This window comes from Paralichthys olivaceus, chromosome 21, assembly GCF_024713975.1.
Source record: "Paralichthys olivaceus isolate ysfri-2021 chromosome 21, ASM2471397v2, whole genome shotgun sequence".
NCBI classification, from domain to species: Eukaryota; Metazoa; Chordata; class Actinopteri; order Pleuronectiformes; family Paralichthyidae; genus Paralichthys; species Paralichthys olivaceus.
Window position 1 is genome coordinate 16,033,386 of NC_091113.1, and position 26,294 is coordinate 16,059,679.

Consider the following 26,294-nt stretch of genomic DNA (forward strand, 5'->3'; position numbering starts at 1 on the left):
GTAGGATAAAAAGAGCAAGTGTTAATGACAATATTAAACAACAGTTTGAGGCCTATAGTTAACCAGCATGTCAGGACGATATTTTTCTATGAAATGACACTTGTCTTCTTTGTTTCAGGGAAGAAGATTGGCTTCACATTTGACAACAAGAATTTCCATAATGTTTCTCTGGGTCAAGGCCAGGAGGTCGTTGCTGAACAAGCCCTCAATTTGGCAGCTGAGAAGGGCCATTGGGTCATATTACAGGTACAGCATTCTCATACTCATGCTGTGCACACTGTACACAAAGAAAAAAATATTTTACTGTGGTATTTAATCCAAAGCACAACAAAATACTTGTCACAACCTAAATTCACAACGGACAGAACATACACAACCTTATTTTGTTTTCACAGAAAGTTCCAACAATCATGTAGCGTAGATGTAATTATAGTTTGAGATATTTGAACAAAATACCTACTGTGTTATTTCATGCTGAGGTATGATTCTCCGGACATTGTGGGACTCACTGCAATGTCCTATGTAATAAACTCTATCTCTCACAAAAGGTGCCAAATCATAAAAAATACATTTGCAATGAAAAGTGACAGATATTTTATTCACAAAAAAACACTTGCATCCATAACACAGTTAGGGAAATGAATGCAGGGTTCATTTATGTCAAGGATTTTCTATTCAGGAGTGGTTTCGGGTGGCATTTCCTTTATCGGTGTGTGTGTTGTGAATGAGTCCGGTAGTATTATCACATTGTTCTTCATTGCATACTCAATGGGATGTTTGCTTTCTACCCAGGTTTATCTGCATTAAAAAGTGAATTTAATTTTCTGCATAAATTTCCTCACTGAAAGGGCTGCACCATTATACAGTACGATATCTACAGCCACGGTGTCTGTTCTTCTCTTATCTGGAGGGCAAGGCTGGCGTTTGCATTTTAAGTGGAAACCTTGGTGGAATTTCAATAGGAAGTATTGACAGATATGAACCGCAGACTGGGCACTGCAGGACACCCTTTTCTTTGAATTTCACAGCTAGTAGAAATTAAAAAAAAAGATTGGGATGCCATCACTCTTTGCTCAAGACCCAGGATAGCACAGACAAGCAGATGTTTAATTACCTTTGCATAAGAATCCCGATCGATAGGCTTAAAAAGGCCTTGTCCCCCTGGCAACAAACCTCCCACTCGCTTTATCATCAGCTGTCCGTTTGTCTGCCTGCTGTGAGCCACCCCCGTGGCACTGGCAGGGGAGGGAGAGGAAACCTAAGGGGAGGGGAAGTATCATATTCTCATCTCTCTGTATTTTACCAACAGTATTTTCTCCTGCTAGAATGCTCCGTCTTGTCTCCTCTATTCCACTTTCCAACCTTTCATTCCACCTCCTGCAACAATGTTCACACTTCAGCCATATCATTTTCTGCATTGCATCTACCTTTTTATCAATCCTCACGTCCTCCCACATTTCTCGCTAACCTGCTACCTCTCCCTCCCCTCCTTACTGTCTCATCTTAGCCATCCTCCTACTTATCAACCCCATCCCCTCACAGTCCACCTTTACTGTCCCGCTGCTGGGCCCGGCTCAATCAGTGGACGGCCAGGTCAAAGGCAGATTCCCCTTCGTCAACGGGTAATTATGTTATAGAACAGCCGCTCTGGCTCAGATGGGCCTGTGAGACAGAGATGCAGAAACTTTGAAAGCAGCCGATTGGGATGGAGGAGGGGGTGAGATAGAGAGGCAATCAATCGGACAGATTGGAGTTGAATATCACACATTGGCCAGGCAGTGAGAATCAAGTGGCCTAAGCTCACCAGCTTCTTCGAAGGTTTACTGCTAATGCCACCCCATTTGCAGCCAGTGGAAGAAAAGAATGTGAATAGAACAGAAAGCAGCAGAGACAGTTTGAGGAAAAGGCTTCCTCGTCACTTTACTTTGGGAAGAGCCAGAGTCCTGTGGTCGGCTTTTGAAACTGAAATGATTCATTCATTCCTTTTATATTGAGAATTATTATATTTGTTTATGTTTTCTACCATATTTGTGTATCTTTTGTAATGATTGTTATGATCATTTGCATTCAAGATTCAAGAATTTCCAGTACCCTGGATGCTCAAAATACCATTTCACTTTACAACCAGATAATACTTGAGATTAATACTTGATCATCCTCTCCTCTGTTGTCTGCTATGTGTTTAAAAGTAATTACTGCATTGATACTGAGGGATATAACTTAAATGTATTACAGAGACTTAGATGACTATTAAGAACAGTCCACCCAAATCGTAATTTCATACTTAAGGGGCTTCTCCACACATTATCATCTGGCTTTTGTCTGCAATGAGATTGGATACAAGCGTTCACTCCCGGGTGAAATGACTCTGTAGTAGATACATGTTTTTATCGACTCTTTCCTGATCAGCAGTGATGGAAACATGCCACCTGGTTGAATGCACTTATTTGGCAAGACAGCGAGGTGAGAGAGCGCTTGAGTTGGTATGCTCGTCACGTTGAACACGAGACACTGGGGGACGAACAAAGGCCTGACAGTAATAGGGTATAGAGTATAGGCCACTGACTGCAGTTTGCCAGTCTTCAGTCTTGTTTTATGTTTCCATGTCAGCTCACTTTGCTTGACGTCCTTCTCAAGATTCTCGTGCCAGGTGACATTGGGTTTCTGGAGTGTGTGCCTGATCAATGCCCATCTTTGTTGTTTAGATCTCCTCTTCCACAGGTTGTTTACCTGAGGTTCTTGTTGATGGTGGCATCCATTTATGGATGTTGAGATCTATACTTGCGAGGTGTCTGCCAGTTCTCTTGTTTTCTGTGTCTGCTGTTGACGTGAGGTATAGCACTATATAGATAAAGTGAGGTCAAGTTCAGATCATCCAGCTGCATTGTGGTTGTCCACTCTGTGCTGTGGTGGTCTTCATTATCCAGTAAATACCCAGATGCAAGAAGAGCGGGGGCAGTAGGACCTTTTCCTGACACCAATTGTTCACAGTGGATAACTCTGCTTGACGTCGCTCTGTAAGAGTTCCCATTTTGCTCTTGTCTCAGAACAGTTTCCAGAGTGTTTCTGTCAACGATGTCATTTGCCGCCTTTTCGATGGAGTGTGTAGCTGAAACCGTTTGAGAGATTGCTTGACTATGTTACAGAGCAATCTGGCCTACACATTAACTATTCTGCCAAGGGCTTGCTGGCTGGTCTCTTAGCTGTGGTTTAATGGCTTTTTTAAATTTCTTTAGTGAGGAACCTTACTCTACCAGGGTTGGAGGCTGTCATTCAGTTGTTTCTGTAGCAAAGATTTTGTTTTGTACAGGGAGCGGTTTCCTGACTACACCCGACCTTCCTCCCTTCTCACCAGGGCTTTGGAACAAGCATTGCATCCAAAATCTAGGGGCCTGGTCTACTAAGATCCTAAATAAAGAGTGAATTGTGTGTGAATTATAACAGACGTTTGGTTGGTGCAAACATGGTCAAGGCAGTAGTATTTAAATGAGTGTTTTGTGTGCATTACTGGTTTCCACCATGGAGCATTACGGTAGCAGAGTGACCGCAAGTGCAAAGCGAAATTCAATGCCATGGAATTGGATGTGTTAGTGAAAAAGGCAAACAAACATGTTGTTGAGCTACAGCAAAGAAATATTCAGGTCAGCGCTGTATCTGGGATGGCCATCAGTGCCCTGGCAAGAGGGATTGAAGATGGGGTACAGGCAGTGGTGAGGTCTGTCAACACAAGCGGCCCCACAACGGAGCAGCAGGGGAATGGAGAGGGAGGAGAGCGCACGGGAGGAGATGAAAGCACTCTCGACAAGCGCAACTTGCGAAAAAGAAAACCCCCAGCTAAAAATGTAATGTTGACAAAAGAGGGAAATCGGAAGACATGATGAATGTCGATGTTAATTTTTCTTGAGGCTTGAGGTAAATATTCCGTTCTTTAGTGGCTGTGAATGCTCAGTTTTATTTAGCACCTACCTTTCAAACGTAATAAATCTAGATGCAGTCACAATCACTGAGATTATTTTCAGGCTTTGTAAATCACAATGCGTGTTCTAAATTAAAGTATCTACTCCTCCTAATATTTTGTGCATTGGGGTAGAAACACCCTATATTGATTATTCATTAAGGCAAATGTTCTAAATGGAAAGCGCATGTTATTCTGCACACAATCCTTAGTGCTCACCGTTAGTAGATCAGCTTGCATGTTTTTTGCAAGTGAAATCTAGTTTGCACACGTTTTTACACGCGCAGATAAGGCCCAAAGTGTTTATTCGTATCCAACAAATTTATCCTGACCAGTTTTAACTTTAGACTCAGGAGTCTGTTATGCTCTCGGCACACAGTGTTCCGACGTCAGTCTGGAGTCTGACGGCTTCTCTACTGCAGGGCCGCCTCCTCAGTGCTGGAGCCCAGCTGTGCAGCTGTCCTCAGCGCTGCTCCTTGACAAATGTGCTTTTGCTTTCGTGAAAGAGAAATTTTCGCTGTGAGTGTGTGCGTGCACCTGCGTGTTTCTATATATTTCCTATTGTACAAGCTGTGTGTGTGACAGGCAGTTGAATGTGCCATTGTGCTTTCCCTCAGGTTATGTGTGATAGCAATGCATCAAAGACCTTGCCAGTGGTGGCTTCTAATGGGTTTTAGATTCAACTTTTATATTACTATGTAAATAGGTGACTCTTTGATGTAGTATCAGCGCCGTCATCACAGGGGCTGGAAGGCTCTTATCAAGAAGACGTTGAGGGAACAAAAAAATGTTGCACCTGAAAGTTAATTAAAAAGCCATAAAGTAGTGGCTGCTCCTCTGTCTTGTTTGTTTGTCTGTCAGCCTGTTGGTCTGTCTCTCTCACTCTGTTTGTTCTTCTCCCTCTTCTCCCCCTGCAGCCAGAGGATGAATGGTTTCATTACAGTGACAAGTTCTGAGGCAGTCTCTCACTTCTTCTGTTGGCTCCCTTTATTGCCAAAGTATTTACATGCCAAGAGGAAGGGCTGTACTGTGGCTTGATGAAAAAGCACTTGAATTTAGACTTTTAATTTGTATACTATTCATTATTCTCTAAGGCATCGAGAGGCAAACTTAACTTATCCCCTTCTCAGCCTCCAGTTCCTCCCGGACCGCTCTCCCACAGAATGTAAAACCTCTCTCCTCTTCTTTCTTTTATTCAATGACTCTCCCAAAAATTTGACGTTCCTCTCCATGTCGTGTCCAATCATTCGGAAAGAAGGGACTTCAGCCATCATAAGGAAGATTAAATATGGAGAGCAAAGGGAAATGAGAACGCAAAGAGGCTTATGAATTAATGACTGTAGTTATTAGTGCTGTAATTAGATTTAGGGAATGGGCAGCGCTGCATGGTGAGATGTGGGGGGCATGGCAGACTCCTTATCATTCACAGGATATCCTGTAAGTGTCAGGACAGTTGAGATGGAAAATTGAGCTCATCCATGCTTGTGTGATAGTACAAGTCAGGCCCCCTGTCCTCGCTGCACTGAGAGATGAATATGCAGAAAGTCAGCTGAAGTTGCGCTGGAGAATGGTCGCGTAATGTCAGCAATCTAGAAATGAGTTTTTCAAGTGCTATGTACCATTTAATTTGGTGCCACATCAAAGTCACAGTGGAGAGAGGAGAATATGCAACATTTTAATTGCTCCTTTTTGCTAGTTGTCATTACAAAAATAAATTATACAGGCAATTCCAGCATCAAACATCTAATTAAGCTATTATGGTTTATCCATTAAAGCCCAGAATTTTCACAGATATCCAACAGAAAACATTATCTAAGTGAAGATTAGGTTTTCAACCCTCAGAGAGGAAAATTAGCTTGTCCCCGACCAATAACATGTCATCCTCTCCCTCATCTTTCTCCCTGCTGGCCCGGTTTCCTGCTCCTCTCCCTGTAGAACATCCACTTGGTGGCTGGCTGGCTGGGTTCTTTAGAGAAACTTCTGGAGCAGCTCGCAGAGGGAAGCCACGAGAACTTCAGGGTGTTTGTTAGTGCTGAACCCTCCTCCACCCCCGAGGGCCACATCATCCCACAGGGCATCCTGGAGAACTCCATCAAGATCACCAATGAACCACCTACAGGCATGCATGCCAACCTGCACAAGGCTCTAGACAACTTCAACCAGGTAAAGGTCCAGTAGGCAATCTGAGAATAATAAGCTCATCAGTGGTGGAAAATAACTAAATATTGTACATACAGTTTGAGGTACCACACTTGAATGTTTTCCATTTAAACACTTTCACATTATTTAATTGGGAAATGTTGATCACATGACTATTTTTAATATGAAAGGTATTACAAAACCAAATCAGATACACAACTAGAATGTATTTGCTGGATCTATAATTAACAATTTGCTGTGTTCAATTCATGTTCAGCTGCTTTACCTTATTAGATAAATGTATTACTGTGTTGCTTTCACAGCTTTTGGCAGCTGTTGTAAAAATACGAGCGTATTCAGACCCTTTCACAATTTATTGTGTGGTCGATTTCATTGTATATGGATAAATCTGCCATTGTCAACCCTTAAACATCAATTTCAACTAAGTGAAAAAAGGTTTTTGGAAGTATTTACGAATGTATCCAAACAAAAGCAGAAACCTTTGCTTTTCTGAAGCTTTAGTGTTGTGCTTCGGTCACTTTGGATAACATCTATCCATTCATCCATCCATCCACTATCTGAACCCCTTATCCTCGGATGGTTACGAAGGGGCAGAGCCAATCACAGCTTTCATTTGGCAAGAGGCGTGGTACAACCTGGATGCCAGTGTATTGCAGGGGAGACTCATAGAGACAGAGAAACTTTGTTTAAAGTTTGGAACTGTAATAGTAATAGAGTGGTTTTACATTTTGGTATTTATGCTTTTACTTAATTATCAGAAAATGTCTTCCAATTGTATCTACAGTATAACAATTTTTAAGATGTCAATATAATTTCTTCATTAATATATTTTGTTTGCCTTCAGTTTTTAACTTTTAAAGCTCCTTGTAAATGTGCTTATTATTATATCAATTCATTTTGAAATATGGTATGTTTTTTCCAAGAAAAGAAAAAACTATTTAATTTGTGAGAATGTCTTACAAGGTGAGAAAGAAAAATCTGAGTGCTAAGTGCCTATTCTATTGGGATCTTAACAATCTTAGAGCTACTGAAAGCTCTTTTTGATACATATTTCTTTTGAAGAACTCATTTTCCTTTTTGCAATGAGCTGCAGTTGAGACAACACATTTTCCAATTTTCACTCCAGATTTCTCATCAAGTTGCCAATTTGTAGAAATGCAGCATGTGGCAGATGGTTGCAGTCACCTCTCTCACCTTGGAATTGCTACTGACCCATGGAGGACAGATGTGAATGTAGTACATGCTAACGTCAAAAGATTGTGTGGTTTCAGTCTGTGGGAAGATGGAGGTTTTACATGAAGATGGATAGATGGATGTTATCAGTGAGTGGCCAAAGATTGTCATGCTGCTGATCCGTTCTACAGGCGTCATAGTCAGAATGGACCAGAGCGCTGCACTGGACTCTCCTTGCTTTTCTTTACCTTATCACTTCTTCATCTCTATCTGAGCATTATCATTACCCCAGTGCTTCTCTGCCAATGCATCTTCCTGTGCACCATTACCTGAGTGCTCGGCTCCCTCCCAGTCCATTTCCACGATTCTTGGTTTGCCGATGTCTATCTGCCTGATAAGTACTTTGTGCTTGTGAGCCTTGCTGTATGCAGAGCCTAAGGGAGGTCTGCTGAGGCAAGTATGGAGGGAGTATTCCAGTCATGTGTACTCAGTGAAAGCTAATCAATGTAAGGCTAACTCTCTGTAATAGCCCACCCGCATGGTCAAAGCCAGCGCTAAGCCAGAGAAATGACAGTTTCTTTCCTTCTGACCTTTTCACTGGGAGATGCGTACAGCTACACTGCCTATTTCCATTCTAGGAAGCCTGTAAGGTGGAGTCCTGGTGGGCTGATGTTAATGTCTAGCACACTTGTTTCGTTTTTTTACTGAGATAACAGTTTTATAACACCGTTGTTGCTGTTATGGATTTGCAATTCTGGGTTTGCTGAAACTGATCAATTCACTGTGTCTGTCAAATTGTCATGTTGCTCAGACTCACGCATACCTAGATGCTAATCTCTTAACCTATGTAGGTTTATTGATATTAAAGTGACCCTTCAGTGCATGTTCATGCATGTGTTTGCTCATGTGTCTGTCTCTCTGCAATCTGACTGCATGTCGTTTCTCTCCAGTCCACAGGTCATGAATAGAAAGGCTATGCATCTCTTTCAGCTGTTTTGAGCAGAGGAGTACTGCGCAGAATATTAACTAAACCTCCAATAGGGTGTGTGTGTGTGTGCGTCTGTGGTAGTCAGCCTGCACTGTACTTGTGTGTGTGCGTACGTGTGCATCACAGGAATCAGCTCCCCAGGGCACTGCAGCCGGGAGAGTGAAAGGCCTTCACCGTGGCACTCACTATGACACATGCTGGAATAAAGAGAATTTAGCCTTCCCATTTCCATAGGGGTTATTGGCATGCTTATTTAACTGTCTCTCCCCCCAGAGATCACAATGCCATTTATGTCCAGTTTTTTATTTGCCTGTCTGGAATAATGAGCCCCAGAGACTGTTGGAGGCTGAAAGCGTCTGACAAGTTGTGACAATTAAAAGGGAATCTCATCGCAGGGTTTATTGCCATCGAGTCATCTCATTGTCTGTCTGTTAGTGCACCACACCGCTGGGGACTTTAAATAAAGGAGATCACAGGGCTGCCTGCCACAACTTTTTACCTGTAACACACCAACGTGTCTCTGTTAATGCAACTGCACACTTCAGGATGTGATTAGTCCAGCCTCGTTTAAATGTGTCATTCTGTTGTTTTCCAGGACACGCTGGAAATGTGCGCACAGGAGAACGAGTTCAAGAGTATTTTGTTTGCTGTGTGCTACTTCCATGCGGTCGTAGCAGAGAGGAGGAAGTTTGGTCCTCAAGGCTGGAACAGATCATACCCTTTTAACATCGGTGACCTCACCATTTCTATCAACGTCCTCTATAATTACCTGGAGGCCAATCCTAAGGTACACAGGTTACTTTTATATTTTTATTCCTGTGCACAGGATTACAAAGGCTACCGTTTGAAATCTTAATTGAAAATCTAAACACGTGAACCTAGCTAAACACCACAGGCCACCATCTAACAAAGCAAGTTTCTAATTCCCAGGTGCCGTTTGATGACCTGCGCTACCTGTTTGGTGAGATCATGTATGGAGGTCACATCACAGACGACTGGGACCGCCGTCTGTGTCGCACCTACCTGGAAGAGTACATCAAGCCTGAGATGATGGAGGGAGACCTGTGCCTCGCGCCGGGCTTCCCATTGCCTGGAAACATGGACTATAAAAGATACCACCAGGTAAGGCAGTCAAGGTTAGACCATATGAGGCCATTAGACTATCTGAAACATTAAATGAAGTCATTCCAGCAACAAAAAGAGGATAAGGTCAATGAATACATAGTTACAATACAGGAAAATTCTAAGATTACACCTCTGGAAGTGTTGTCTGTGGTCCAGCAAGGGTCCCCAAGGAATGTGGCAAAATGAATGGCAGTTTAATGCTGCTGTAATTGAATCACTATTATTAAAAGGTATTTCTTCCTCCATCACTGTTCCCAATGTACAGTGTAGAGTTCTACAATTCATTACTAAATCAATAACAATAAAACTCCCATATGGGTCCCTGGATCGTAACAGATTGTAGTTTGAGTTATACAAATATTTCTCAGAGGTGGAGATGCTCCGTGGGTGGAAAGAGTTTCCCAGTAACTCGCTGGCAAACCTGAAGTTAGACAGCTGAGATTAAGAAGTCATCTAACAAGGAACGTTGAGAGGCATGGAAGTCAAAATAAGTGGATCTAGATCTGTCATGTAACACAAAATGCTTATTAACATCCACAAGTAAATTGTGTACAGAGAATAGAACTAAAATGCATTGCTGAGTTTAAAATTCAAGAGATCTTTACTGTCACTGTACAAGTATAATGGAATTTTGTGTGGGGCAAGAGTAGATGGTAACACACATGAATTATTAAAACTTAAACTTATACATATACTTCTCGGAACAGGGAATTCAAAATAGAAAGACAAAAATTCAAAGTAGAGAGACAATAAACAATACTAAAATAGCTTGACAAATTCTGTCATTTGAAGTTAATTTACAGATGAATGAAAAAAATGCACAGGTAAAATAGAATATACAGTATATTACACTTGGGTGTGTGGTGGACAGATATGAAGATGATAAATAAATAGAGCATTCACTGCGTTGAGTTCAGTTCAGTTTAGGAAAATTACGGTTAATAAAAAGACAATTATTAATTGTTTCTTCGACTCTTCGTAGTCTATGATTGAACATGAATTTGAACACGCTACACACCCATTCACCATCCTAACCTCTGTAGCCTTAAACTGACCTTTATATTCATCTAAAGTGCTTCTCAAATTCCTGGATAGGTTCAATGATCCCACATAGGATTAAGGGGTGTCCTTGTATGTGAAACCAACAGTGTAACACTCACAATCACTTCCCACCACTGTGAGCCAGAAGTGTGCAGGCAAAAACCTGTGGATGAACCCCTGTTTCTTGAGCACCTTTTCATTTCATGAAGAAATGAATGTGAGCAACAAAGTGTGAATATCTATCCACACCTATTATCTTCCTGGAGACTGTTCACAAATGTTGGTCATTATCCAAACTAGCATAGTGTTGTTATAAACCTGTCTGTTTGGAATGGGCTGTTTGCTTGTCCAGTGTTAATGCTCAAGATCTACTTCAGAATTATTCCTTGTCATTGGTGAGTCCTCCTCAAACAGTCACCTTTTATTGTGTGTGTGCTGGATGTTGTGTGCAGAACTTTTTTTGAAGTTAGAACATTTTGAGTCTGTCCTACCGGGTTTATCTGAAATAAAAAAAAATATTGTTAATGTTTTTCATAAAATGTCTACTTGTGTGGTTTATATACTAGTTTAGAGGTCTGTTAAGTAATCAACACAATTTACAGATGCAAGATCTCAACATTTCAAAATAAAAAGCCCTTTATTTCAGCTCGATATAAAACATTGCGGCATCAGTTGTTGTGGTTTACTTTGAAGAAAAGTTGCTATAGTAAAGAGAAGGTGATTCTATGAATGTTGCTGATATGACGGAGCTCAGCACCTGCAAAACTCATGAATGTCTCTGTAACGAGGGTATTGTAAAAATACTCATTATCAAAATGATTTGGCAGTGACTTTGACCCGTGGTTTGACCCAATTGCTGACAATTAATATTGAACATCTCGCATGTCCAAATCACACCAAATTTGAGATTGCACTTTCTTGGGTCCCTAACAATACACTTACCAAGTATAAAATAAACGCTTCCCGAGATATGTGTTCCACATACAGGCAGATGCTTGAGGAATTAATAGGTAGATGAATAAATTTTCCTACGTTTTGTTGTTAAATGGACAATAACAAATGGAATCCAGCAGCCTAACTTTGCTTTAGAGCAGCTCACACACAATCTGTGACAGCTCACTGGCATTATCAGGTTACTGCCTCACCTCAGTACCTCACCTCACTTGTCGTGCATTGTTATTTATCATTTAACACCAGCATATGACAGGGTGAAATCAGAAGCGAGGCAGGCTCTCGTGTCAACTGCGGCAGCGCGCTGTAAAGGCTCACATATTATTTATCATCCTTAGAGATAAATAAATACGCTAGGCTGAGCATATTGTGGCCGTTTCGTGATAGAATTTGTTTTCTGGGGTCAATTTTTTTAAAGCTTCATTCTATGACAGCAAAAAACAACTTCACTGGTGTCCCTTAAGAAAAAGTGACAACTGACAAAATTTATAGGAATAACACTGGGTCAGAAAACGTGTTCTCACAGACAGACCAGATTTCACCCTTGAAGTCCCCAGGGAGCCAAAGGGAGTGGCGAGTACAACTTGTATCTAATTTTCACTCAGTCTGCTGCTCAGTAAGCACAACCTGACTGTCATAGTGGCTCCGTTGGGAAGGACTGGAGCATTTTTACATTTGGCTGTCGCCATTCAACCATGCTGGGGGTTGTGGGTGTAGGGGTTAAAGATTTGGCCAGAGAACAGGGGCTGTTAAGGCCTGTGGGTCCCAGAGTGTGTGTGAGGTCATCACCTCCCTCAACCATCTGGAGCAAACTTCCAGTATATGGAGAAGAGAGGTGACAAAGACACGAAGAACAACCTGGTAACTCAGCAGTTTTACTGCTCTTTAAACAATATGCAGGTATATGCAATCAGCAAAAATTATCCAGCAAGTAAAGGGGAGATCAAACAAGCTGACTACAAAGTGTTTCTGTATTAAAGGTCAACATATTTTCCATCAAAACTTTCATCAGGACATTATGATTAGAAGAGGCTTTCTTTTTTTAATTTTGTTTAAGTGCTCCACAAAAAGCAGCCTGTCTGAACCGAGCTTCCACTTTCATCTGCTCTAACTTAAAAGATTTGATATTCATTATGGACCAGCAGATGGAAAATGCCCCATTTCCCTCCCCCTGGTTCTGGTCATTAGCAGCTTGTCAATTGATCCTGAGTATTTGAATCTCACCCAGAAATATCTCATCATTTATATGGTTCCACTATCGTCCTTTGTCAGCAGTACTTTAGAAAAGAGAACCCACCTGAATGGGGAAATTACTGGTACTTTTGAGTCATAAGGCAATTGGCGTTTATAATCTTTATTCTGATCATATGGTAGGGAATTAGGGTTAAAATGTTACCCTGTTCAGGTAAAAAGGTGACAAAAAAAAAGAAAACAATTATGCAGCCTCTTTTGTGAACCCCTTCAATAAATGTGGGTTTCAGATGCTACAACATTTCTGTTGTGTTCTCTTTTGCTCCAGTACATTGATGACACCCTACCTGCTGAGTCGCCCTACCTGTACGGCCTCCATCCCAACGCTGAGATTGGCTTCCTCACTCAAACTTCGGAGAAGCTTTTCCGCACTGTGCTGGAGATGCAGCCCAGAGACGGAGGGGTTGGCGATGGCGGCGGGGCGACGCGTGAGGAAAAGGTAAATAGGATGATTTATACAGTAAATCTGTAGTCGCAGTGTAAAGATGATTTGTGGATGAGCTCATATTGATATTTTAAAGTCTCATACAGCCTATATATTTGTGGCTCATGTACAAATCATGACCAGAGGATGGGGACACCAGGGCATTACAAGTATATGTGATTGTTGACCATCGCAGTCCAAAACCACAGGTATTAATCTGCTGCTACAGCAGCTTCCACCCTTCTGGGAAGGCTTCCCAACAGACTTAGGACCTGGCTGCAGGGATTTGAGCATTGATGTTGGCTGATAACGTATGGTATACAGTCCAGTTAATCCCAAAGGTGTTGAGGTCAGGGCTCTGTGCAGGCCAATTAAGAACTTCCACACTGGGAGACCATTTTATTACAGGTTAGGTTTTGTGCACATTATTATAAAGAAACAGGAAGGATTAAGTTTTTCCATATCTAGAAAAAAGAAAAGTATAAGGACATGTTTTTGCTTGTATAAATTTGACTGATGCATACTGCCCATTGTCTATTACAGAGCATAAACACTCATTAAATACATAATAGTTTGTAGCTTTACAAATAACAGTACGCATTCTTAAAATCACGAATCATCATGAAGCTAAAGTATTACCAAAGATAATAAGTAAATAGATTACTTCAAAATAAAGGTACTTCTTGTCAATACTGTCCAATGTAATAATACAGTATAGGTTAACATGTGAGTCCAAACTCACATTCTGTTGTTTTGAGTTGCTTTAACTGTTCACTTGATTGATACATTCTTGAGCCTGATTAAAAGCATGACTTTCAAGTGGTCACTTTATTATCCACAGAAGTCATCATCTTCACTATGTGGACAGTTGGCTTTAAGGGTGAGAAATAGTCTTATTCCACTTTGTCTGGCTTGACCGTGTCAGTTAAATATCTAAGCCATATTCTTTTCTAATTCCATCAAACATCTAAGCTCTTAAAATACAGTACATTGTTGAATATTAAACACACTGGTTCCTTCTTAAAGAGATGTTTCTATTCTTAACTTAATGGCTGATGAAGTAACAACCTAAAGCCCCCAAAAAAGCTAAACTAAATTTCACAAGGCAAAGATGATAAAAAAGTAGAATCCCGTAATCCATCTGTTTTTATCAAAACAGTTTTTCTAGTTTCCTCTTTCACGGATGGTCTCACAACCATTTATCATGTGATGCATCAGTATTAACAATCTTATAATCTAACAAAATCTACAAAAATGATCTCATTTGATAGAAATAATGAAGCAAAAATTGGAAAGCAGGACTTTAACATCTAATGGAGTATGTGTGTGCTGTTAAAGAATATGAATACTACTTTCTCCAAAATTCAGTTGGAGATCTTTGGCGTCTTTGGAAACTTTGGAACCGCACTGGAATATAAAACCAGCTTCTGTGGGTTTTAACAATGCTTTTTGTGCATAACGAGTTTGTTATGACAAACCCACTTGCAGGCCAGTGAGGCTTTAGCAGGTATAATGGTGGCATCTGAACTCAGCTTATGATTCTGATATGATATTCTTACCTTGGAAAGTCAAGCCCTCATACACAGGAGACATCCTGAGCAGATATGTTAGCCAAGGCCTTTCACCACCACGATTCTTTCACCTAAGCTGTGTGAAAAAAAGGGCAAAATCTTCAATGTGTGATGACAACAGGTGACATTTGCTTTAGCTGCTGCACAAGGAATTGAGAATAAATTGTCCACCAACTGTTTGGGGCATCTGACAGCACCCAGGGGGATTTTTTAAAGGGATGGGATTTTCTGGTGCATTTTCTGGTTCAGTGCCACCCTGAAACAAAGTTTAGTTCAGTGTAAAAGCTCAAACAAACATTCTGTCAGAGAGATTGTAGCCCTGCAACACTCAATAGAGCAAGTGTGATTGTTTTAATACCATAAATAAGGTGTAGGTTGTCTGACTGTTAGCTCTGTTAAATATCCATTATGCCAACTGTACTAGCAGCCGGATGTGAGTTATGTTATTTGTATTATCATCAGCCTGATTTATCTTTTCTTCATAAGAACATATTTGCTTTTAAACGTTTGGATGATGAGGCGGTTCTAAAGTATGCTATCTGAAAATATTATTATCCTAATAATTGCATTTTGATCTGCAAGAACTGTGTAAATAACAGGGGATTTCTTTATGCTCATCCCTGGTTTGTGCCGTCTCCTCAGCTTAATATTGAGTCATGGTGGTAATCATCTGTTTTTCTGTTAAATAAACACCCTGTGATGTCTGAAAAACCCAGATGGTTGTCCAAAAACACTTGCAGCTGTTCTGAACCATCCACAGGGGTATATTTGTAGTTAAAATTAGGACCTAAGTGCACTTACACCTAAAATGCCTCTTTTGAGGTCTCATACCACCCTAACCGTTATTCAAATGATTTTGTTTGTGCCAACTTAGTTTTATTCATTTAATTCTGTCCAGAAATTGGGACCTAATGTAAGATTCATTATATTTGTTTGCTCACACTATGAATAACTCAACAAACCCAGGAACAGTGCTTGTCTTTAGAAACCATCTTTCACACCATCAATTTCTGTGAAACTTTCACTGTCCTCTTTAAAATCGACATGATTATATTTTCTTACAATCAAAATCTGCAGCAGCTTTCTAAATTTCATCTGCACTTCTTTCCAGAATTAACATTTTCTAGAAACTATATCAGAATCAGAAATACTTTATTAATCCCCAGAGGGAAATTCAAAAGTCACAGAGCTCCTGAGCAAGCGATGAAAAAGCAGGTATAGCAGGAAGAGAAGGGCAACGTAATCAAATTAAATCAAATTAAACATGAAGACAAATGTAAAAAGTAAAAGATGAGCATAATTGGAAATAAATCTGCAATATAGATCGACATGAGATGTAAGTAAAGTATACACAGTATACATGTTTAAGCTTTGTTTACAAGTTGTCATTATACAATTTGACAGCAACAGGCAGGAATGATTTCCTGTGTCGTTCTGTCGCGCAGCGTGGGTGGATGAGTCTGTCAGTTGGATTTTGCTCTGTTTTTATAGGTAACATAACACCCTGCATGTGGTGGAAATGCTGCAATGTTTCACATTGATTTAAAGATCTTGCAGTGGACTTTTAAGACACTTCTCAATACCATGTATTTAAGAGTAAAACCTCTCAGTCCCATACCATCCAATACATAGCCCAAGCTCCTGAGACAGTGGACTTTTACCTGTTCATGGCTGAAAACTAGAAGTGGCAGAGCCCTGGAGCAATGGAACAATCTGCCCAAGGAAATCAGGTCAACAGAATCAGTGACCTCTTTTACATCTCAAAACATACAAACATTCAGCCGTAGTTTTATCAGAGCTTTCTTCTTTCTTCATTTTTTGATATTTATTGTATTTTTTGGTTCAAAATCACTGTGAATATCCACCAGACACATTTTAACAAAGGCTGCAGTTATTGTGTAGTTCAAATCTGAGCTAAGTACAGTTCTCCAGTTAACATATTTCCATTTAAATGCACTGCAGTTTAACATTAAGCTCCTTAACAACTGTGGTCAGTGGCTGTAACATCATATTAAGAAACATTTTTGACAGTTTTTTCTTTTCAAATGGTGCTGAAATATATTTAGAGACACAAACAATCAGAAATCAAAGGAGACATCTAATGTGAAACATTGGAAAAAGCATTTCCACTACATGCAGGCTGTTATGTTACAAGTTGAGCAAATCCAACTGACGGGAACTATCAGTTGTGCTGATGTCATCCTGTCTATTCATTTTCAACATTAATGATACAAGGAAAGTTCTGATTATTCATGCAGGAGTTGAACACATGATGTAAAGCTGATGATTACAAGCTGAGTGCTGCGCAACACCTGAGCTGTCAGTCCGCGCAGACGCAGTGAGGGAAAAATTTGTGAGAATCGACTCGTGATTATGCTTCAGCTGTGCGAGAGACTGAAGATGGCCGACAACATTTCTGACATGTCTGATATTCATCCGTCTGATTGCTCCTCATACCCCCCTGCATACACTGCATAACAAACAATGCACAACGAAGCTGATAATTGGTCCAACTCTAAAATGTATAAAAAATTGGAGATTGTATGTAGTGCAGAGTGTATGCCTGACTTCACATTAGTCTGAAAAAGCTTAATCCTTGTTTGCCTGGTTTGTTCAAGACAAACTTTTCACAATTAGTCACTGGACCAAGATCAGGAAGGAACAGTTTCCATGGTAACTTTGGTCAGGCCTAATTCAACCTCTTTTATTAGACCAATTATTATTATTTATTTGACTGAAGTAAGGCTTGTGTAACTAATTATGACTGGAATGTATCAAACAGCCTGCTATGGAATGGACTATTTTTACCAGTGCTGTTTTGTGTAGTCTGTATACGTGTGTCCATTCCCTGATGTATTATGATGTGTGACCTTTCTGGCTCAGAAGCCTGGATACTCCTGTCCTAACATATGACAGCCACGCAGAGCTTACCAATGAGGCCCACTCCGTATTCAGCATGCTTAGTTGCTGCCAAACCCACATCAGATATTTGAACTGAAAAATCCATGGATATGATGACCTCATATCCTTTGTTCGGCACCTAATCCATTGATTGATCACTAAAGCTGGTTGCCTTGGGAAAATGTTGACATAGACATTAGCTTTCATCACTTACCCACAAAAATATGATGTGAGCATTGATTTTCTGGAGGGATTAGACTGTTATTGAAAACAAAGAGCTGCTGTTGCAAAATATATCTTCATGAATATTTATGCAGCTGTCTATTTCAAACTGTAACAGTTTCTCAGGCTCCCAGCTTTGGTATCACTGAGTTTATCTGACACAATGTTTTCCATGGTCTTTTATTCCCAGCAGTATCCTCTCGTATTGCCTCTCCATTTGTATTTCTTTAATTGTAACAGATTAATCAAACAATATGTTATTACTATCAGTTCTCTCATTGACACACTTGTTCATTCCATCACATATTATCAGGTGCGTGTGGTGTTAGAGGAGATCATGGAAAAACTCCCGGAGAGTTTCAACATGGCCGAGCTGTTGGAGAAAGCGGAAGAGAGGACTCCCTACCAGGTGGTGGCGCTGCAGGAGTGTGAGCGCATGAACGTTCTTACGCAGGAGATCAGACGCTCCCTCCATTGGCTCAACCTAGGACTGAAGGTGAGAGGACTGTTGTAATAGCAGAGGAGGGGGGTGATGATGATGATGATGATGATTATGAGCGTCTACCTACTAAGGAAGCTAGGTACTGAGGAACACATTTATTACAAACAGTTCATCTTATTGGCTTTCAGAGCTTTCAATTTGAAAAATTGTGAACTTTGTAGTTTGTGTTGATTGCATGACAGATTTCTGAAATAATCAACCAGCAATGTATGAAAAAAATAACACCAAATAAATCATCCAATCATTTTATAGAAGCCACAAATGTCATCAGTATTACAATAGAATTTTTGATTCAATAAAAACGTTAACTAATAAAATTTTCACTGCAGATAAACCAGGTAGAATAAATGAAGAGTTTTCTTACTTCTTCTAACTTCCTACATTGCATCCTATTTGAGAGGTCTGTTAAACCCTTAACATAATCTTCAGACCAAAGTTTCACAACTTTTCAAAATACAACCTCTGCAGTTCAAAAAATGTATGTTATGCTTTTACTTTGAAGACAAATTACCAATCAGAAAGTGATTCTATTAATGTTGTTACCATGACAATGGAGATCAGCACCCAGTACACCCCTGAATGTCTGTGTCAGTCCAATATGGGGAGTTTTTCTTTTTCACTTTATTGAACATTGTGAGATGGTTTCCAGAGAATTATTCATGGTTCTTGATGAAAAAATCTGGCATATATTACTGATATCTATCTGCAGTTTGGTGCAGCTTGTTTGAACTTAAGGGGACTGTTGAGATTGTTTCTCATTTGTTTGTTGACTCCAGGAACCATCTACTTTATATTTGGGTTTCCACAGACCCCAAATACCTTAAGGGCAACACAAATGAACCTCAAGTGAACTGTCCTTCAGATTGCACCTGAATACCCTCAATTATTCTCGACCTATGCGCCCTACATTGACTTGGCTGCTGTTCACTCCAACAGGCTGCATTAGTATTCTTGCAGAAATTAACCTTTTTTCTGTTGTTTAGTCAGAAGCCAGTCTTAAGAGTAACTCAGAGATGTGGCTTACAGGGAAGCACAAAGGAAGGAGACATTTACGCTCTGTGTGTCAAGTCAGACTGTCTCCTTTGTTAACAACAAACAAAGAGAGAAAGACTGGGGAGAAAAAAAGTGTAAAAGCATTTGTCAGGAGTTATGAGGATTCGATCTCCTGACACTACAATCCTCAGTAAATCGGCTGAATGATTTATAAGCCATGTAGACTATTGTACCAGCAAATTCAATCATATTTCCTCTTTATAGTGGAATAAAGAACAGATTGCTAGCCTTGTTGAGATGGTGTGGCTTCATGGTGCCAAAGTATGTCAAGTGTGCTGTGGCTGAACTCACAGATCAGGTGAAAGGTACTTGCTGAACACTCTGGATCTGTTTCAGTCTTATAAAGAATCTTATTATGATTGTCAAATATTGATATCTATAAATCAGCCATTAATCAGCTCCAGTATCAGTGGGTGCAGGATACCACTGTTTCCCAGCTGTGCTGTCTCATTGCTCTTGTGTCATCTTCTCTCAGCTATCTTAAAGCATCTTTCCTTATCTGGCATGGCATGCTTGTCTTCATATTTATGTATGCATCAGTAGTTTCTGACGGTTTGTGACCATTCAGCATCTTATGCTGCTGGAAGGTGTCACCTCCAATGTTTAGCTGTGGAGGCAAAGAGGAAGTGACACTTTTAACTCCCGATTTCCTTCCCGTAATGAAAATTCACAAGGTGAAGAAGAGCGTTTGTGTGGGTACCATCTGTTCAGAGAGCAGTTAAAAAACAAGAAACAAGTTTTTCTGATGTCGACACTACAACCTGTTATCAAAGTACAGCAAACACAGGTCATTTATATTTCTAGTAGTAATGAAATGTATGTTCATCTGACAAGTCCTGTTTCTCTACTGCAGTGTGCACATCTTTGGCCTCTTGAGAAATCTGTACCCATCACAGTGATTTGTTCTGTATTTTAAATTCAAACAGCAGCTGTGACACAACACAAATAGAGCTGTGACGTGCAACCAGATAGCTTTCTAGATAAGGTCTTTATTACTGAAAGTTCAATATCCATCCGTGTGACGAACTTGTTAGTCCAGACTTCTATTGATGGGAGGGAGCCATACACTCAATTTGCCTTTTAGCTGCTCCATAAGCAGCTCAGCCAATCTGCTCTTTAACACAACTGTACTCTTGTTCTCTGATCAAATTATCTCAATTTAAAGGCCAATTTAGTATCTTCTCTGGAGCTTTGCATTGACCGTTACATGTCCACAAACACACCTGTGTGCACCGCAATGTACATTTAGACTAAAACTAAATCCAATATCATACACAACATGGCAATGGTTTGTCATTATTGAATTTTTCATTTCTATTGAAGTGTGGCAAAATTCTTCCCAAGAGCATATAGGGGTTGAGCTATTGTACAGAGTTAACTGCCCGACCTTTAAAAAAGAACCTCAGCCCTAAGATCTTCAAAACCAATTAGACAGAAACAAATATAACCTTAAACCAGATTGTATCCAAAAATAATTTGATTTAATGTTCTTGAGGGGCTGGAGCTTAAGACTGATAGTGGAGCAGGTTGTCCTGATGGCAGTTTGATCTTTGGCTCCTCTGTCAGTTTCTGGGACCAGACAGGCAGGTGTTGGCCTGTGGGAAGGGAAGAAGCCATCGTAGTTAATTAGCTGTGTTGCATCATTTAGATGTAGACTCTTCTTTCAGAGTGTAAATCGTCTCACAAGAGGTTTGCACTTGTTATGAGACAAGAGTCAATGGCACAAGGTACGTCTCTTAAATAAACAATGTGAACTCTTCTTAGTCAGCAGACTAGTTCTGCTTACTTGTTCTGCTAGAATGCTCCTTGCAGGTGAATCCTGCCATGAGGTGCTTTACTCACTGCTGTTTCACAAAAACTGTTTGAATTCTCTTGTACTCCTTCCTGACCTTAAAGGAAGGATCTCCCATGATCCTTTCATTTGCTTCTATTTGACTGATTTCAGCTGGATTTAAATTGTTTCTTTGTCTGTGCCCCCCCCCTTTAGGGAGAGTTGACCATGACCAGTGAAATGGAGAACCTTCAGAATGCCATTTTCCTGGACACAGTGCCTGACAACTGGACCAAGCGGGCGTATCCCTCAATGTCCAGCCTGGCCCTCTGGTTCACTGACCTGTTAGCCAGGATCAAGGAGCTTGAAAACTGGTCCAGTGACTTCGTCTTACCCCCTGTAGTGTGGCTAGCTGGCTTCTTCAACCCCCAGTCCTTCCTCACAGCCATCATGCAGTCTATGGCTCGAAGGTAGGGTTGGTTCTCACAGTGGCATCATACTTGTAGCTTGTGATGGAAACCACTTGGTGTGACACTGCAAAATCTGTGTGTGTGTGTATGACAGGAATGAGTGGCCTCTGGACCGCATGTGTCTGCAGTGTGACGTCACCAAGAAGAATCGTGAGGACTTCACCTCCCCGCCTCGTGAAGGGGCGTATGTACACGGGCTGTACATGGAGGGCGCACGCTGGGACACACAGGTACATTCTTCCATTTCTGATTGTCGTAAATCCGTTTGGACATACAGCCTCCAGGGAAGGTGTGAATACAAAATCAAAAGCTGCACTCTTCTATTCACAAGCACCTTGTAGGGAAATTTTCCTGTTCACATTTCTTTTGATGATGGACGGTCGACCAACATAGATGAGCTAACCTCAAAATGCGTCTTGAAACTGAGTCAAGTAAAGTAGCTTGAATATTCCTCCCCTATAAGGGGCTGCCACATCCCCTTTGTGGTTTAATTTTCTCTTTTGCATCCTGCTTACAGTCAGCTCTCAGAGCGCAATGCATTACTCAGATTCCCAGGGCTCTATCTATCTACATACATACCGCTACTGTATATGCACCCAGCTTTCAAGGAGCATCCCTGTAGACTTCTTAATTAGCGAATGTGCAGAGTTTGCACTTGAACACTTAGAACACCCTTTAGAGGAGCAGTTCCTTTTTTCTTCATTAAAGTTGGAGACAGGCAAATAGACAGGCGGACAGACGGGCCGGGCAGCTTCTCCTCACAACCCCCCCTCTCTTATTCTCCTCCTCCTCCTCCTCCTCATATCTTCACGTCCTTCTCTCAGCCCCAAGGCCAGTTCTGTGCCACTGGCGGGGAGTAGCCGAGTGTGAATAGTTAGAGTCAGCAGCACTCCATCTGGACATGGCTCTGTACAGTGATAATAAGATTTTTGATAAGCCTGCTCATCTACATTAATGACCCCATTCACAATGGTTTAAGAGCACAAAGACAGCTAGATACTGTATAAGATAAATACCTTGTGTTTGGAATGGATACCTACCTACTAGTTCCACAAACACCTATGTGGAACACGTGTCTCGTGAACCTTTCATCCCTCTTTTAATCCACTTCACACTTGGCATGTATATTGTGAATATCCCAGGGACGTGCAGTGCTGAGCTTGGTGTTATTTGGATTTTAATATACAATATTAACAGAAATTAAAAACAGGAGCAGTCAGTGTCGGTGGGGCAGCCTGTTTACACCCAGTCTGGGGACAAAGTTAAACATGTCTTCTTCTATGTCCTGTGACAAACTACTGCAGCGGTCAGCAACTGGGTCAAACTGTGTGTTAATTGCCACCAGATCATTTCGATGTTTTTTATTCCACCACATCAGACTGAGACACAGACAGACAGACTTTGACGTGTACTAATCTCTGTCATTCCCAGAATCACTTCCTGTTTGGCAATTTCCTTTTTAAGTAAAAGCAAAACGTTTGTTTCGTTGCTGTTGAGCTTTATATTGAGCTTATTTCCAGAGCTTTTGCTTTGAAAAGTTGCGAACGTTGGTCCTGAGATTGTTGTGATTGTTTAACAGACCCCTGAAATAGCAGACATGGAATGTATAAAAAAAATTAGAGCATTTCAGTAAATCAAAACTTATACGAGCCACGCATGTGAACATTAATAAAAAGAAGTCCTTTATTAGTACCGCAGTGGGGAAATTGGCAATATTACATCAGCAAAAAGACATCAGCAGTAATAAGTAGAAATATAAAAGAAATATATAGAAAATTCAATTTCATTTTATGAAAAACATTGACTATAAAATCTTTATTGCTGATAAATCAGGCAGGATGAACAAAGTTTCCTAACTTCACTCTGCACCGTAGACAATATATAAACAATAATAAAAAGTGACAGCATATTTCCGGCCTGTTTGAGGAGGACTCATTAATGATAAGGAATAATTCTGTAGCTCCAGAACATTACAAGCAAACAGCCCATTTCAAACAGGCAGGTTTACAATGGGCACTGCACCAGTGACAGAAATGCACAGAGACGGCTTGTGTGTTTATGTGATGGAAACTAACTATTGATTACTTGATACATTTACGTGATACATTTTCAATATGTAGTTAGATAAAAAATAAAAATAGATTTCTGACGCAGTAGTAGCAGTGTATATATAATGTCATTAAACTAAATGTACAATGAATCTCAATCAGCCCACATGGCCTGCTTAAAAATTATTTGTTTTTACACTCGCAGACATGGAGCAATTGGTGTTTAACAAGTCTTTAAAGTTTTATTGTAATTGCAGATGCAATTAGGGCTCTGTCCTCCGAGCTTTTCCAAAGTCATCAGGATTTACAGTCATCCCTGAAAGTCACTGTGCATGCATGGAGAAACCTCTGTTTGTCAGGCACTAAGTGTAGTAGGATTAATTAATGAGACGGACCACTCTTTTTCCACAGTTTGGAGAGTGTGTATTCTCACACAGGGCGACTCGACTTCGACTCAAACTCTTTGACTTTCACCACTTTTCAAGGGTACCACCATATCGTGCACAGCGAAGTGAAAGTCTAGCTTTGCTTGTGCCAGCTGTGATAAGTCGAACATCAAGTTTTTTTCTCCTACAAAGGAACGTTAGGAACGTCATTTTTCAATGGCAAGGACAGCTTGTGGAGGAAGTTTTCAGTGAAGCTCAAATTAATTTATAACTACCCTGTACTCTGTGAAATGTTTTTGTCTTCCTCCCTCTTTCCCTCTTCCTAACTCTCCTGGACTTTCTCTTTCAGACCGGCATGATTGTAGATGCCCGCCTGAAAGAGCTCACCCCAGACATGCCAGTCATGTTCATCAGAGCCATCCCAGTGGACAAACAGGAGAGCAGGAACATCTACCAGTGCCCTGTCTACAAAACCCGACAGAGGGGACCTACGTACGTGTGGACTTTCAACCTGAAGACCAAAGAGCCCCCTTCCAAGTGGACCTTGGCTGGAGTAGCCTTGCTTCTGCAGATCTAGCAGAGTTCATTTGTTAGGTTGTTATAGTCTTAAGTTTAAAGTTGTTGTTATGGGTGTATTATTATGGCGTTGGTGTTTAAATGGTTTAATTGGTTTAATGGTTATCAGAAAACAAAAGAAGAAATAAAAACAACATTTCTGAATAGATGGTGTTGTAGGAGTCGATGGGATAAAGTAGTTGGTAGATTTCTCGTTTTCTCTCGGTGTGCGTTTATTTACAGCCTTTTTCCGGCTGCAGAGAACTACAGGGTAACATCAATACATCCCCTTTAACCCCTCCCGGTGCCCTTGTTACCATGGTAACTCCACAGCTCCTTACAGGAGTGAATAATAGTTCAAACCACATAGTGCAACTCAAATACAGTGTAAACCACAGTCTTTGGTGAATTCTGTCCATCACGTGTGTCCACTTCAGTGTATTGCTTTTGGTCTCATTCCACTAGAAATGGAGCCAGCTAAAGTTTTGAGCAGTTAGCCACAGCAGCTAGTTTACTGTAGGAATGTAGAACAATGGAACACAGCAGAAGAAAGAACATGGTAAGATCTGTAAATGGCTTATTGTTTTATTCCTATATTTACTTTACAGGGAAATAACAATTGGACACCTGTAACTATGAATGTTTAGCTGAGACACATTATGTGGTCTTAGCCTTAAGACTTGTTTTAATGTAAGGGGACTGTTGGACCTTGTCTGAGGTGTGTGCTCAATTCTAGTTTGTTAGTTACACTCAACTACACTATATATAATTCTCACACGTCTTATCTGAAGAGTCAAACCTCAACATAACAGCAGTGAGTGAGCATCACTCAGTTTCTACTGAAAGCAGCAGAATAAGACCTTTTAGCCTCTCTCATTGTGTAGTTACATTGAAGTCTGTTGCCATTCGAGGATTCCACAGTGTAAAAACTCCTTTTAACAGCAGCTGTCAGAGCCATTTAAACTCTTCCATGACTGGTCTGTAGACTCTGAACTTTGGAGGGCTGTTTTATAAGTTATTAAAATACTAATTATCCGTATGTGTTAGTGGAGAAACTGTAGTCGCTCTGTATCTGTGAGTCATTCTGTGAGGAGGTGTTTTAAATCTGTAGCTAGTTGGGGAATAACACTGAATAAATTTAACTAATGCATGCTTTCACACATTTTCTGTAAAACTACCTACACTGTACATTGTCTAATTACATAATGGTGTCTTAATTTATCATAAACTGAATATATTTTATGTGTCCAAGTTATTATACACTAATATTTACCTTCTTCCAAAAAGTCTTCCAAAATAACAGTGTTTTATCTTGTTGAGCCAGATTGTGCATGTGGTTTATTTTCACATGCTCCGCTTTAGTGGCTATATGCAGTCGTTCCCCTATCTCCCATTTCCAGTCTCCCAGTCCTGCCTCGTCTCTTCCAACTCTGTCCCCCTGTCTCGCTCCTTTCTTCTTCCCTCCTCCCCATTTGAGATTAAATGAACCCTCTCCAAAGCAGAAAGTGCGAAGCTTAATCAACAAACGTTTACAGCAGAGGCACATGCACACATCACGCACACAACCCAGCTCTAAAATATCTTCCTTTTTCTTTCTTGTTCTCTTGCCATCCCAGTCCAGGTTCCCCCGCGTCTCCTTCTCCTGGTTATTGGTGAGCCTTAACAACGTGCTCAGAGACCGAGAGGCGTGAGGAGGAGCGGATGAGGGAGAAGTAGGAGGGGGACAGCAATGATGCAGGATGAGACA

At 40.7% G+C, this 26,294-nt stretch overlaps 1 protein-coding gene across 2 annotated transcripts in view; it reads left to right on the forward strand.

Moving 5' to 3' along the window:
• The window catches only part of LOC109627161 (dynein axonemal heavy chain 9), a 129,741-nt gene extending 103,952 nt beyond the window's left edge, over window positions 1-25,789 (forward strand). For both annotated transcript variants that reach the window (XM_069517209.1, XM_069517208.1), the window contains 9 exons: window positions 119-246; window positions 5,891-6,118; window positions 8,872-9,063; window positions 9,207-9,398; window positions 12,913-13,083; window positions 18,076-18,258; window positions 21,305-21,558; window positions 21,653-21,788; window positions 24,342-25,789. In XM_069517209.1, the coding sequence (XP_069373310.1) occupies window positions 119-246; window positions 5,891-6,118; window positions 8,872-9,063; window positions 9,207-9,398; window positions 12,913-13,083; window positions 18,076-18,258; window positions 21,305-21,558; window positions 21,653-21,788; window positions 24,342-24,569 (1,712 nt within the window). In that variant the 3' untranslated portion in view covers window positions 24,570-25,789. The remainder of the gene's footprint in view (window positions 1-118; window positions 247-5,890; window positions 6,119-8,871; window positions 9,064-9,206; window positions 9,399-12,912; window positions 13,084-18,075; window positions 18,259-21,304; window positions 21,559-21,652; window positions 21,789-24,341) is intronic.
• Window positions 25,790-26,294: the final 505 nt, after the last annotated feature.